Below are 16,027 nucleotides of genomic sequence, written 5' to 3' on the forward strand. Positions count from 1 at the left end.
ACTTCTGAAGCATTTTCTGTTAGAACAGAAGCAATGTTGAGAGATTGTGTGAGACAGAGAAAGGTAGAAATTTTGATGCCAAAGAATGCTAATACAGGTAATTAGCCGAATGTTTTAAGTTCTGGTTAGCTTTTTATCTTAGTATTGCAAAGCCTCTGTTTTCAGAACCGAGTGAGGAGCTTGCCAATTTTTTATCCTCCCTGACTATGTCTTGAGAACATTTAGGCACCTAGCAGGACATTATTTTATATGTTGATTGTGATATTTAGGAACATGCTTTTTAAAGTCTTTGCCTTAATTCTGCTAAATGTGGTAAGGGGCCTTTGTTTTTTGTTTTTTTTTCCAAAATATGTCCCTGTATTTCAGTAGTGAACTGTTTGGGGTAGAACATGTCTCTTGACTTAGCTGATATTAATAGGAGATCGCTCAGAGATTAAGAGTCAGTGTGGGATTATAGTAGGTTTTCACAAGTAATGTACTTCATTTTAGGAAAGCCACAGAATGCTTCAAAGTGAATTTTGGAGGTATTTGAGGTAGGCAACTTTTAATCCAAAAAGCAGAAGCAATTGCTCTGACATGTATTACATGGTCCAGCTGAGGGATATTTATCAAACTAATAATTAGTTAATTCTCTGAAGCAGGAAGACCTATTTACTGTTAGTGAAGAAAAAGAAAATTCTGGATGGGAGAAAGCCTTCAATCCATATTTCTTTCTAGATTAATATGAAATAGGATTTCAGGACATAACCTCTGTAGGAAACTAAAACCATCTTGCTTCTAATGTAAAAGGATGGGCCAAGCTATGGACAAATGAGAACTACTTGTTTTTTTGAAAAATTTACCAAGACCAAATTTTTATGTGTTTATATATATGTATGACTTCTACACACACACACACACATATATATATATGTATACGCACACACACAGAGCTATAAAAATTCATGTGTGTATATACATGGTATCTTTATGAATATTTACACACACAGCTGCACACTTAAACACTGCAGATTAGAGATTTAAGGCTTTTTCTAAGACCCTGCTTTAGAAGATAAGCCCTGAGGGAAGAAATCAAGTGTGTTCAGCTCTTCTCATAGAGTCTGGGGTCTATTGCTTGGCGTTCAGAGCCTTCCTGATGCCAGCAGTGTTACATGGGTTCTCCTCTGTTAAGCTGATATCAAGAGAAGCAGACTCTGGGGAACCAATTGTATTAGTTTAGGCTAATTCTGATTTAGCAACATCTTGAGCACTGCTGATGAAAACTAAGAAGATTAAAGTCCACATAATCTGGGGATCTTTATGTAAGTGAAGTTCAAATTACCATAAGCTCTTCAAGTCATTGATCTGAGGATCAGTAAGAAGGGATGAATGACTTAAACAAGCTCGAGCTGCAAATCCATGTCTTTGGGTCCCCCCCCTTTTTTTTTCCTTTCTTTTTTTCTCTCCTTTCCCTTTTTTCCTATTTTTTTTATAAAACACTCTTAGAATTCTTTAGTAAGGGGAAATTGGTTTTGTTCTACCTTCCTAGGGAAAAGGAGCTTTCAAAGGGTCTGCACAACTGTGTCTCCTACTCAGTTAACATGTGGTTACATTGGATTGATGGAGGCTATTAAATGCTGAAAGCCACTGATTGATTATTTTAATGCTAGCATACTATTCAATAAAGACTGCTTTTGAAATAGAAATCTGCCTTAATGGCACTACCATTTTACTGACTGTGGATATTGTAGCTTCTAATTCTTTGTATCAATTAGAAATGAGGGAGTAGATTTGTGGTGCTCAGTGGATATGTCCAGATATATAAGAAACAAGCCAGCAGGACCAAAGTACGAAGTACCATTGAGTTGCACAAGTTTTCAGTGTATTTAATATTTACAGACTTGTAACAAGGTTTCTGTGGATTTTCTGACCTTATGGTGGCAGTAGTTATACCAGCATTTTGTCCTTTTCTCTGTTATCATTCACGGCTCCTTTGCAGTGCTCAGGGATTTGAGGTGACCTCTGTGTGGGACGGTACTTGACTGCACATCTGCACCATTGATGCTCTCCAGAATGGAGTGGAACCATCCAGTTCACCTCTAGTGACAACCAAACTATGCCAGGGAGTCATTGGGAAAAGTGGTGATGGGGTTGGGTTGAGCCATTTCAGAAGCGTTTTGAAACTGACTTCCAGTGCTCAAAATATTTTCAGGTGTGGTTTTGTTGAAGTAGGAACTTAGCTTGAGCATATGGCAGGTGAATTTAGAGCTCAGGCCATAGCCGTGTATTTAAAAGTGGCCAAATTGCCCATCTGAAATACTGTATGTTGATAGTATTATGTAGTTAGTGTTGTGACTTCAAGGAAATACGTTGCTTTGGTCATTAAAATAGACCTTTTGAGGCTTTTTTCCAAGGGCTTAAGAAGTTTGTCATAGATAGTATTTGCATGTGAAATGTTTTTGTTACACTGAATGCATATTAGGGAGGTGGAAGGGTCTGACCATCTGTAAGGAGCTCCTGAACTACCAGTCAAGAAACCAGCCCTACTCCAACTTCAGAGGCTGAGATGCCTTACTAAGAAAGTGAAACTTATAATTTCAGAAGAATTGGATTGTTTTTGTTTTTTTGGGTTTTTTTTCCATTTCTAAATGTCTGTTGCTGCTTTGAGATGAACTGCAGTGGATTGCTGTAATAATAATGTAACAGACCACCTAGATGCTGTTAATAATGAACTTGATGGAATACCATTTCTGGAATGAAGCTTAAATGAGCTTATTTTTTTCTGCAGCAAGTAGAATGAGTTGTATCAGAGAGTGCGGAGTTTTTGTGTCACAGATCAGTTAAAGTACCTCTGAACTATCAGGAAGGACGGTTTAATCTGAATGCTCTCTGTATACCATTGAACTCTGAGTCACCATTTTCAAGAAGCAGTTGAGTCAGATTTTAAACTCTTAAGACTGTGATTGGTAATATGTTATTACAGTGCTCTTCGTGTTTTAGTGCAAGATTCTGTGTTTGAAAAGATGTGTTGAGCACTGTGTGTTTTTGTGTTTTGTGTGTTGAGCACTGTGATAGCAACGTGAAACCCACCGAAGTAACTGAAAATATTGTCTTTATTTGAAATTCAGAATTGCTATATTTCCATGTTTTAGTGCAAGACTCTGTGTTTGAAAAGATGGTAGTTTTGTGTGTTGAGCACTGTGATAACAACGTGAAACCCACTGAAGTAACTGAAAATATTGTCTTCATTTGAAATTCAGAATTGCTATATTTCCAGTACATCTATAGCTTATACATAAACAATGTATCTCTTCCAGAAGGGAGGATAGTTTTCCAAAAATACCACTTATTTTCTCCTCACAGGAGAGCAGGGCATGCCTGGTGATACCAGGGTCTTCTCTCTGATAGTAGGCAGTAAAAGACTCCTCCTGGGAGACAGTACATGTTAAATTGATCCTTTCTCAGGGCCAGGATAGGACCAACATAGAATGCCTGTAGAGGAATATGAGGAAGATGAAAGTGCAGTGGGACTTACGAAGTGATTGTACAGAATATTCTAAGGAATAATCTGCCTTCTAGTCTGCAGGTGCTGGGTGGAGAAGAAAGAGAACCTTGTTGTTTCATCTTAATTTAAATAATGTGCTTTTCTGGATACATACATCTTATCCAGGTGTAGAGTCCAATAGTTTGAATGGTCTTCTTTTATAGATCTTTAAAAGTGGTCTATGTTATGATACTTCAGTTTCATAAGTTGTTTTTTCTTTGTGTGATTTATTCCTGGGTCTGGTTTAAAGGCTATAAAACAGCAGTGGTTTAATATCCTTCAATCAAACGCAACTTTACCATCCATCTCATATTTTTATTTTAAAAGATGCAAAATATGCCACTCAAAGATGTTTCAGTGAATTTTAAGATTAAAACAGACTAATTTTTGTTGTTTTATGAGTCTTGAAGAGCCTGAAGTTTTAGTTCCATTGGCCAACATGAGGATCTGTCCATGTGTGTGATCTCTGTGATACATTGCTTGATCGAACATGGTTTTTTTACTGTGTATTACATAGCTTTCAAAATATTAAAATGAACCATCCATAAAAGATATAGTATCCTAATTTCCATTTTTTTTAGTATGATAGTGGGATTTGTTTGTCTTAAGAAATTGCATTAATATAGTTTTGTTTGTGGATCCTATGAAACCAAAGCTAAGGAAAATCTTATGGGGGAAAATGTCCTTTGTCCTTCCAAACTATGGCAGAATCAGTTTTGTGTTGCATAAAAATTCAAATGGAACAGAAAATTGGAACAATATTTTAAATGAATAATAATTGTGATTTTCTTCACTGCTTATCTTTAATTGTATCTAGCATCTTTAATTGTACTGAGTTAATTTAGTATGACTTTCTTCATCTTGGGAAAAATTATTAGATTACTTGTTCTGAAATTAAAGGAAGATAGTGTGTAAGCAGCAAAATAGTGGTCTTTCATTACCTTTAAAGTCCATCAAAATCTTTGTGTCTTTAATGAATTCTCACCCACAACTTACTGGTTTTTTTTTTGTTTCATGTTCTGCTTATATAGCTTTAGTAGTAACTAAACCTAGAGTGAGTGCAGATTAATTAAATTCCATATTCCATTTTATACAACAGCAGGTTCATCTTATGTCACTGGGACAGCTCAGCCCAGAGGGGAGGTGGTTTTTTCCTGTGTTTTGGTGGTTTTTTTTGGGTTTTTTTTTGGTGGGTTTTTTGGGGGGGGATTTTTTTTTCCCCAGTTTTCTTTTCCTTCTGAGTTCTAAGTCAAAGCGCATGGAAGATTGTGATTTGATTTAGCTTCTGAAAGTGCATGACAGATTCATTTTTTTGTAAAGCTCAACTGAAATAAAATAGACCTGTAGAAGTTTTGCCCATAGGGTATTTTGTTTTAAGAAAATTACTTTCTTTTGTAGGGTGTGAGCTAGAACATGGTTTTAATTTCTGTAAAATATGGTCCTTTTATAAATGTGTGTTTTATTGCTAGCACCATATGGCTACAAGTATGTCGGTCATAGTAGTGGGCTCCAAAAGCAAATGTGTGTCTTTAAGCTCAGAGGACTTACCACCCCCAAATTATTAGTTCTTTTTCATATTTTAGTGTTGACCTTTCTGTTTTCTCTCACAAGGAATCTATCCTTGAAGCTGTCGAAGGAGGTGGAGCAAGGAGAAGCCAGGTACCCCCGTGTCGGCCAGCTGGCTGGCAGCCCATCTGTGGAGTGGCCTTTCACTGGGCTGGAAGAAGGTGGAGGCATTGAGTCTCTGCCCTTCAGACTGATGCTCCAAGACTGCACGGCTGTCAAGACATTGCTTCTGAAAATGAAGAGGGTTCTGCAAGAGGTAATCACCCACTTATTTGTTAGATTAATATATTTCAGCATTAATGAACTAGGCAGCAGAAAAGGGTCAGTAAAGTTTATGGACTTAATGTATTTTAATATGTCTTGAATACATGGAATTGATGCAGAAGTATAAATAGTCATGCCTCAACATGGTGAAGGTCAGAAAGTTTATACTTGAACAGAATTTAAATGATCCTACTACCTTGGTGTCCAGAGTGTAAAGCTTTTTTTGAGCTTTTACTAGAAAGGGGACAGGGGAGGCCAACTGCTTCTTGTCGGGACCCAGGACACACCTCTGGCTGTCCAGGACACCAGGACCCCTGCTAGGGGTCTCAGAGACCCTGTCACAGAGCCCAAGACACCTGTGGTTTTGATTATGACCCATGGAGCAAATTACCAACCTTATATGAAGATCAGCAAGCCACAACAGTTTAGGTAGAATAATAGTGAAATTATCACGGGCTGGAAAAGAAGATTTTGGGTTTTTTGGTATGGGGGTTCAGGAGGCAAGATGGAGGGACCTGGGTGTGTCCAGCCTTTCTCCTTCTTCTTCTTGGCCTTCATCTTCTGCTGTGATGTTAGCACTTGGGGATTGGTTTAGAATATAGGTGCACTGTCTAACATGGGTGATAGGTATTGGAAGGTAAAAGTAAATATGATATACATAATTTGTAGTACAAATGCGGCGCAGCCTTGGGGGCGGGCGGAGAGCATCGTGGCTGCCTTGCTGGTCAGACCTCTCTCTGCCAGGGAGAAAATTTTGTAGATAAGACTTAATAAACAACCTGAAGACCCAACAACAAAGAGTCCAGTCTCATTCTTCAGAGCCTGGGGTCGCTCCCTGGACCACCCAACTCACCTCGGGGGCAGAGAACAAGCAGCCGACCCCGAGACTTCTGGTCAACATTTTATTGTTTTCTTTCAGCACTTTAGAACTTCTCAGTTTTCTTACTGGAGTTGTTATCTATTATGAAGTCACATGGAATTCATTTAGAGGAGAAATGCAGAGGGGAAAAAACATCTCTTAGAGTAACAGTACTAGAGTTAGTACTCTAACTCAGCCAGCTTGAGTTGGTAAATGATGGCTGAAATCAGATTTTATAGGCCATTCTCTGGGCCACTCTGAACAATTTCAAGAGTCCTGTCTTGTCTTGTCCTGATATATTCTCCTGCTTTCCCTATGGACTGCTGGTGTTGCTTTGAAAATTTTCTTTTCTGTTTGTCTTTAGAATTCTAGAGAAATAAAGTTATTTGGGTTTTTTTTTAATACTTTCCAGCTGTGGAGACTTTACTCAGGTATACACTGTGAGCTTTCATCTTCATTGTTAGAGAATTGCAATTTGCGTTATGTTTTGATCTACAAGAAAGTTTTTTGTTTGTTTTTTCTATTTATGTAGTTCATAGGAATACAGAATAATTCATGTGCAGAAGGCTCTCTGGAGGTCTGTCTTCTTTACTCAAAGCAAGGCCAACTCAGGAGAGGTTGCTCAAATCCTTGTGCACTTAAACTTTTGGTACCTTAATGGGGTCTCCACATCATTTCTGTGGGTAACTGTTCAGTATGTGCCTACATAATTTTTAACTTTTTTCCTGAAGATGAAAACAGAATTTATCCTGTTGAAACTTCATATAATGAAGACTGAAAATACATTGGGGGGGTTTTACGACTCACTTCTAGGTCATCTGTATCTAAATTCAACTGTTGTCCTATCTGAAAAGATTTGTCAAAGGTTTAGCCGTGGTAGTTTGCAATTACTCCTCCTAAACATCATGGTTTTTGCTCATTGGCAAGCCCCAGGCTTTCCGGTTTCACTAGGAGCTTGATTTGTACTATATGGATCCTGAATGCACTTCTGAGTTCCTGCATCCAGAACTGCAATCATTAATTCTCCATTAGTTGCTTTTTTAAATAATGTGAGAATATAGAGTGAATTTAAAGGATTTGTAACTTCATTTTATCTTGAATTAAATAAGAATTATGAAATTCTATGACATAGCAGTTCTAATATTCAGGTGGTGATATAGGCAGCATTCTCTGTTGCTTTTAGTGTGAATAATTCTACAATGCTCGGAAAAGGTCATTCTTACCATGATGATAAGTGTAAGAATTTTAGTTTTAACTTGAGAGTTCCATTAAACTTGTGTAAGAATCTACTGTTATTTTCTGTTTGGAAATATGCTGTACCTTTCAGTACTTCATCTTTAAAAACATTCACCAGGTGATCTCCACAAAAGGAAAATAGGGTATTTCATGTGACTCACTGGAATTTCATGCCCACTTACTAATACTTCCTTATGTAACTCATTGATCTTATTTTTTTCATCCTAATCATTCAGTCTTTTACTTATTTGTTCCTTTATACTATATAATGTTAATCTCCCCAACTGGCGATAGTACAGTGTGTCTCTATAGTTTTCTTTTTGTCTTGCCCTATGAAATCAAAATGGCCTTTTCCTAATCCTACTTTTGGATGTCTGTATGTGCTGTAATTTACCTTGAAAGAACCTGAGTAGCTGCTTTGAACAATCAAGGACATGACCCTGAAATATGTTAGAAATTTATATTGAAATGACACAACTTGATTATCTCCAGATATTCAGACATTTATATGTTTATGCCACTTTTAAATTATTAGTGAAAAATTACAGGAAAATATAATCCCATAAAATTGAAATATTGTATTGAAGAATCTGACAAATAAGTCATCTGAGCATATTAGCAGACAGTTTCCATGGATAAGATCCCTTACTTCTATTGCAACTAGGTGTAATTTTTTCATCCAAGAATCGCTTCTGCCCCAACCAATATTATAAATCAAACTCAGAATAGTACAGAACAAAAGACATAAAAGAAAAATTCTTTCCTTACTGTGGAATGCTCAGGCATTTTTAGATGTAGAAAAGCATAGTCTCTGGCAGTCTTTTATAGAATTGAAATATTCTATACTTGCAAGAGTGTAAAATAAGATTATATATTTATAAAAATAATAATATGTCACATGTTTTCATCCACTTAAAAAGTATACAAAGCGTACAAACGTCATAGGGGAAAATTATATGGGTTACCACAAAAAAAAAGTTGCACTGTTTCTATTTTATAGCTGACATTACCCATAGAAGAAGGAGTTACGGTGGTGTATACCTCTTTATTGAAAAATAACATGCTAATTGAGTTAAAATATTAGCCCTGTTATTCAATGTAATCCTTCTTCTTAAGCACTGAGCACTGCTTCTAAGGAATAATTTAATTATGATCTGCCAAAATGTAATACTGGCTAGTAAAATATGCTTTTTTTGCTGCAGTTGCTTGTAATTGAGGAATCTAAATGGAAAAACTGCACACAATATATGCTGTACTGTGCTGCAGACTTACAGGCTTGTTATTAGTCTTATCTTGAAAAGGGAAATTGAAGACATGGCAGTAACTTTCAGGATTGAGAATGTTATTTAGTAAAAGGCTAATGAATGATCGTTCAATTAAGAGAATTAATTACCATTTCACTTTCAGTGAAAAAGCCTTGAAAATGTGTACTAGTAATTCTTTATGGGTTGGGCCATGCAAGGCTCATAAGGCAGATTGTTAGCCAGGGTTTGGGGAAACCTCACTGAACAAAGCTGGATAGTCTGAAGGGCCCTGGCATGTGAGGAAACTTGGTGCTTTTTCAAGTGCTCCGGAATATCTCTCTCAGTCTCGCCTGCAGCTTTTTGTCGTGGATGTTCCATTTCTGATGGACAGATCTGTGATAAATTGTGTAACCAAGGCCTGTGGGATGCATGATTTAATGAAAAAGTACTACCAGAGAATTGCCTGTATTACCCAGCATGGGCAGCTTGATAAAAGCCACTTCAGCACAGCAGACAGTGCAAGCTGCTCTGCAGCCTGTCCATGATTTTGTGGTTTCCCTTTTCTCTCCATATCTTGGATGCTTATTTTGACTGTTTGGTTTTGGATTTTTTTATTTTCTCAAAGTTTTTCTAGTACTGACCTTTTTGTCAGTAGTAACTCCTCTCATTTGAAAGAGAGAAGACAAGAAAATAGGAGTTGGATGGATGAAATTGGGAGCTTTATCCACTCCTAAGAAATTGATTCTTTACCTTCTGACTTGAGACAAGCCTCTCTGCTCTGAATGTTTCTTCAATTATTCTCTGTCATTTTTTTCTCCCCCATTTTGAGGGGAAAGTATAGAACAATTGATGTTCTATACTTTCTATGTTTTATAACATTTCTGGCAATCGTTGATTGTGTTTGGCCAATGAGCTTCTGAAAACTAGACTGTAGCTTCTTTCTCACTCATTGCTATCAGCAATAATGAATATATAACGCCTCTTAACCAAGCAATATGTTGGCTTTCCTGTACTCTTCCAGATGAGAATGAAATTATTTCCATCTGTTAACTGTTTTTATGGCTTGAGTTGTAGATGGCTTAGGCAATGTTGAAGTCTGGCTAATCAAGGGGACATTTAAGGACTTTGCCTTTTTTTAAAAGTCTTTGGTTGAACACTTCAGGTAGATACATATGAGCAAAATTTGTATGGCTTTGGCTTTGTGCTAGCAGGAGAAGGTCTTTATGCTGAAATAAACAGAATGGAAAAAATCAGTTGTATTGGGAAGGAATCCATGTAGTCAGTGATAATGGGCTTTTGTTCAAACTTTAGTAGTTGAGCTTGTAGATTAATTTTACTGAGTGCCATACTAAAAAGAAAATCTCTAGGCTTGTAGAAATAAGGTCATATTTTCCATGCATTCTTTATGAAATATATAGTTTATCAGCTGCATAATTCTACTTTTAGGTATTTTTAAGGGTCTGTCAGAAGTGACCTTACTGGTTGCTTATCTAGAAGACTAAGATATGTTGTCTTTATGTTTGTGTAATTTGGAATATAAATTATTCAGCCCAGGGTTTTGTTTTTTCTTTGGAGCTGTGCAAAACACCATGGAGGCTATGGAGTTTTAGCTAATTGCTACAATTAGCAATAGGACTAAGTCACTTTGGACATATATTGCATACTGTGTTTTACTAATTAATCATTTATTTTACTGAGGGAAATTGCAGCTGCCTGTGGCTGTCATTAAAAGTTAATGTGTCCGATACAGTGTCTTTAGATTACACTTGGAAAAAAAAAACTCAAAAAAAGAAGAAATGTGGAAAATTATGTCAAAATTGCTGTGAGACAGGCCATTAGTGTTGCCTGAGATTAGTGGGGCAGAGTGATGCCACTCAGGCTGCAATTAGTCTGTCAGATATCACTGGCTGCATTACTTCTCCCCATGCATCTTTCACCTCATCAGTAAAATAAGCATAATTATAGAGTCCCCTTTTATACTGCCCTTGCAATCCACTGATGGAAAGTACTGAGAGAAAGCTAATTGCTGTTTGCTAATTTCTGGTCAATATGGAATTGGCCTTAAACTATGGTTTTTAGAGACATTAAAGCATTTCCTTCAGTCCTCTATGAAATGTATTATATTTGCTAATACTGTGTTAGCCATGCTAAGAACCAACTGCAAGTTGAATAGACTGTAAAATACTACAGGTCTTCTTCCTTTAAGTAACTTTGTAATTAACCACTCTAGCATTGCTGCTTTATTCAGCAAGTCTGCATCTAATGCAGTCCCTTTTATCAAGTAATTTGTGCTGGAAATTGGTAGTTCCTTCATTTCATGATATGTTGACACCACATACACTCTTAAATTTAAATAAATACTGATGAAAGTGTACTAGATTTTGTAATAGAACTCAAATTTATCATGTTAAATTGGCTTTTTCACTTGGAAAAGTGAAAAAAATATACATTGGCATACCCATGCCCAACTGGTTGCAAAGACATGTAGAACACCCCATACTTCCACTTCACGTGATTTTTTTTTTCTAGGAGTGTATCTCAGAGTAGTAGAGAGTCTTAGGAACAAGTGGATATAATCAGGTGTTCACTTTGGCAGTGAAGATGTTTTATTCTAAGATTATCCATTATAAGGTATTTAATAACAATGAACAAACCCAATGTCAGTTATTTAGTTATGCACTCCTAAGGTACAGGAACAAGTCTGTCCATTCCATGTGATGGCTCTTAAGGAGATCTGGCACCAAGCTGACAGACCTGTAGGTTCTGGGAGCCTCCTTCCAGCCCTGCTTGTAGAAGGGCATCACATTTGCTAACCTTCAATCAATTTGGGAGCTCCCTTGCGAGACAGGATGAGGGTAAATGGTTGAAAATGGCTCAGTGAGCTCTTCCACCAGCTCCCTTAGTACCCTTGGGTGGATCCTGCCTGGCCCCAGGTGGGAAGGATAGAATGTAAGAAAATAAAGCTAGTGCAGAAGGTAGTCTCATACCTGAGGAGTTGCAGCTGCACTAATCACCGAAGATTAGGAACAGGCCTGCCCTAAACAGGCCACAGCTGTGTCCAATAAGAGGAGTGGCTACAAAAGAATGGGTTAGCTGGGGGAGGAGAGAGTTGGAGTCAGTTGGCTGTGCTGTGAGGAGAGATGGAGTTTGTTGGCTGGACTATGAAGAAGAAGGAGTCAGTGCTGGGAGGAGCTGCCTATGAGAAATCACCAAGAAGGTATGGAACTTTTGCAATAAGTTGGCAACAGCCTCATAGATGTGTGCATGTGTAGCAGGAGATCACCTGGTGATTGTTTTTAAAGATGAAGTACTGAAAGGTACAGCGGATTTCCAACAGAAAATAGCACTAGATTCTTACACAAGTTTAGTGGAACTCTAAGTTAAAACTAAAATTCTTATACTTATCATCATGGTAAAAATGACCTTTTCTGAGCATTGTAGAATTATTCTCACTAAAGTAACAGAGAATGCTGCCAATATCACCAGCAGGTTGCTGGCCATTGCCCCTTGGATTATGGTGGTTTCATTCTGCTCCCTGCCTCTGTCTTCCAGCTCTGAGGACAATTGATCTTACTACTAAAGATGGATGCAAAAGCAGCATTAAGTTCCTTATCCTTTGTTACTTTGTTTCCCCCTGCATCCAGTAAAGGATAGGGAGTCTCCTTAACCCTTCTTTTGTTGCTTATGTATTTATAGAAACTTTTTTTTGTTATTTTGTATAGCAGTAGCCAAATTAATTTCTAGTTGGGTTTTGTCCCTTCTAATTTTCTCCTAGTGTAATCTCATGAAGTCTTTGTAGACCTCCTGAGTTTCCTGCCTCTTCTTGCAAGGAGTCTCTGTGGAGTCACACTAATCCTCAATAAAAAGACCTTCTGAATTGGTTCAGCCCAGTTACCAGTTTGTCATTGCCCATGCTCACATTGAAGCTCTGTTGAAGGCTACATTCAGGATGTTTTTTGAGCCACACTTTGACATTATCAGTCTGAAATGAAAACCCTTAATTTTTAATACTGAAAATGGAAAATTTCTCTGTTTCTGTTCTCTTTGTTCTGCTACTGGCTTAGTGGCTTAATCTTTGTAGATTACATGTGTCTGTGTGCTACAGGCTCACTGAAACCAGGCTGACCATGAAACAAGTTCTCTTCCACGTGTAGAGGTGGTGGTGATGGAAGTATCTACTCCATGTATTCAGAAAGCAAGTGATGAGTTTTCTTTTTGTCCTGTGGTTGTCTTAGTGAAACATTTTCATATGGCAGGACAGTGTGGTCCAGGTCAGCACAAATTTGCATAGATTGTGCCCCAGCTACCTCAACAAGCCAGGTCTTAGCAGCACCTTGGAAAGAGGCATTAAAAATAGTAGCCCTATTAATATGTATTGTTGCTACATCAGCAGTTCTGTGCAATTGGCTGTGATTAACCTGTGGCTGAGCACCATAAAATTATAACTGTTGCAAAACTGAAACCATTTTCTCATTTAGTACTTCCATGGTTTTGATCAGTTGCTGCAGGTCAGTCAGGTAAATCCCACCAATGGAGCTGATCACACCAGCTGCATTTTGGGATAAATCTACAAATACCAAAAAGTGCATTGCAAAATAATGAGCAAGTGGTGGAAGAAATCCATAATGTCTGCAAGAGTCTATAGAAGGAATTATTGCACTAAGTTATTAGGGCTTATGAGTAATTTGAGTTAAATGACAGTAGGTAGATGGAAGAATTTCTGATAAATACATATGTAATACTGCCAGGTCTAACAAATTTCCCAGTAAGTTACCCAGTTATGCAGGTTTTTTTAAGGAAAAACTGATTGAAAGTAGGAGTGGGATGAAGATAAGTGCACAGCATCTAAGCTTAGTTTTATTTGATTTCCCTGCAAATTTATTATTGTTATGAAAATACCAACTCATCAAACAGTTTTGTAATTTACCAGGAGCATTTCATATGAGTTTTATAGCTGGTGCCATTACCTTCAAGTCCAATAGGATGAAACCAAAAAGAATTGTCCTCATCTAAATAGTCTCTCAACTTCTGAAGTCGTACATTATATTCCTCCTGTGTATTAAGGTTTTTTCTTCCTCGTGATAGGTTTCAGAGTCTTCCTGGCACTGAAAAATGACTGGTTCTATAGATAAAGCAGTGAAACTGGTAATATGCAACTGTTGCTGTAAATTGCTGTAAGAAGAATTACAATTGCTGTAATTGCTGTTCAAGAAGAGTAAAAGGTAACAGATAAAAATGTAGGTCTACTCTGGCAGTGGAGTGCCAGCTGTCCATGTAATTACCCATTTCAGTATTTCTGTTCATATATGACCATAAGGATGATTATGCAGTATTTAAATTTGATTTCTAAACTGTCTCTAATGCCTTGGCCATCCAGAATTTCTGAAATAGGAGAAAGGAGTCACAGGAGAAATTCTCACAGTTTGTAGCGTAGCTGGATCCTGGCATAGCTCTGTACTGCAAATTTGTTTAATGTTTTCTCTGCACACTGCATTCTATTAGAGTTATCAGAACAGTGCTGATCATTTTTCTCGTGGGAGAAAGAAATGTATGAGAAATGCTGATACAGCATGCTTACAACTGAGCACCCTGATCTAATAGATGTCATCTCTGCTCACTGCAGGGCAGTTGGACTGTTAGGATTTTATGGTTTTGACAGAAAATAATAATGCTGATTTTGTGCAGTCTGGTTCCACTTGAATTCATGAAGATGGTTTGGTTCAAGGCTTATGTGATGAATGCCAGGGACAGAGAAAAAGAAAGTTGTTTTTTTTTTTTTTTTGGAAAAGTATTTAGAAATTGAACATCAGGGACACGTCTGGTTATGTAATTGTCCAGAGCCACTTCGTAGGCACATATGTTTTTCACGAGCATTTGGTGTATCTAAAGAAATACTGCGTATGTCCAGTAGTCTGTATTTCACTCCATTATGTACCTTAATATTGCAAATACAGTAGTTTTCTGCCTCTGGTCAGAGCCTCAGCTGGGTGGGAAATAGCACAGTGCATTTAATCCAGCTGGGACTTTGTGCCTTGTCAGAATGCTGCTCCTTTCATCTTTCTTTCTCCTTACATGTTTGTGTTCATGGCGAGTTCCCTTTACAGAGACAATAATCATCCATGTGATGAAGAGCTCATGGATGTAACATGCAAAGTTGCTCATGCCTAGGAATTGTTTTTTAAATCTGAATTGAAAACTCGCCTCTGTTTTCCCTCCTGGATTTAACAAAAAGTACCGAAAAGTTGTCGGGTAAAAGTAATATCCTCATTTGCAAGCTGAAGAGGAAGATTGTTCTTTTAATCAACAGCTCTTGTGTCAAATCTCTGTGAAGATAATCAGAATAGGAACAAATATGTGTTCAGAGATAACTGATGTTGCCCCAGCAGAAATTCAACATGTCATAAAGCAGCCAAGAAAGCTGTCAAACTGTATCTTTACACCTCTTTTAAGCAGGATAAATAGAATGAATGACTAGCCAAGGATCACTTATACCCTAGGAATTTTATTTCTCTTATGTGGCACTATTTTTCCAGTCCCTTCCGGGCAAATCAGTATGGTGGGATTTTGGGAGGGTTTGGTTTTGTTTTAAAATTTTTTATTTTATTATGTGAAGAAAACAAATCTCTGGTCACAGCTACAAGCTGCCACTGTGGAAATAGAGGAGCAGTTTCCATTACTTGCCACCCTATGCAAGAATCTCTTCTAAACATTATTCTTCACGTTTCATTTAAACTATGGTATAAAATTAGATCAGTGGTGAAGTAAGTTCTTAAATCTTCAGTACAGCCATGGCAGCCTTGCTCATCTGTGTAAGACCTCTGCTGCTCATAAACTTCTGGTAGTAGCATAGAGAAAGGAGGCAGTATTTGGGTCAGTCCTTTTGCTATGAAAATGAACATTTTTCTCACCAGTCCCTGACCCCTTTTGGTTTTCCACCTTTATGCTTTGTGATGCAGCTTTGGATCAGTTGGCGTCTTAAACTTGTGCTCCTACCCTCATGCACCGTGCTGTGGAACAAAAATTGCTTTCAAAATTAAGACTGGCAGAGTGCATGTAGAGAGAGACAGTGTAGTGGGTCAGAATGTTTTATAGCTAAAAGATATAGCTAAAATCATCACTTAACAAGTGAGCAAATCCTTTGAGCAGGACCTTTCCTGATTTGCCCCATCAGAAGGAAGAACTTCGTATTCCTTTTGTGTAGATTGCTTTTATATTGAAACAGACATTAGTCTTTTTGGAGTAGTCAAACTGAACATTCAAGATAGAGTTTTAGATAACTGGTAAAAATGGTAAAAATACTGCTGGATCATACTGATTTTTGTACAACTAGTCAAC

The 16,027-nt window shown here is 37.5% G+C and overlaps 1 protein-coding gene across 1 annotated transcript in view; it reads left to right on the top strand.

Moving 5' to 3' along the window:
• Nucleotides 1-16,027, top strand: part of CCSER1 (coiled-coil serine rich protein 1) — a 538,753-nt gene that overhangs the window by 168,809 nt on the left and 353,917 nt on the right. The window contains exon 5 of the mRNA XM_005418130.2: nucleotides 5,135-5,345. Within this exon, the coding sequence (XP_005418187.1) occupies nucleotides 5,135-5,345 (211 nt within the window). The remainder of the gene's footprint in view (nucleotides 1-5,134; nucleotides 5,346-16,027) is intronic.

This window comes from Geospiza fortis, unplaced genomic scaffold (genome assembly GCF_000277835.1).
Source record: "Geospiza fortis unplaced genomic scaffold, GeoFor_1.0 scaffold11, whole genome shotgun sequence".
NCBI lineage: Eukaryota > Metazoa > Chordata > Aves > Passeriformes > Thraupidae > Geospiza > Geospiza fortis.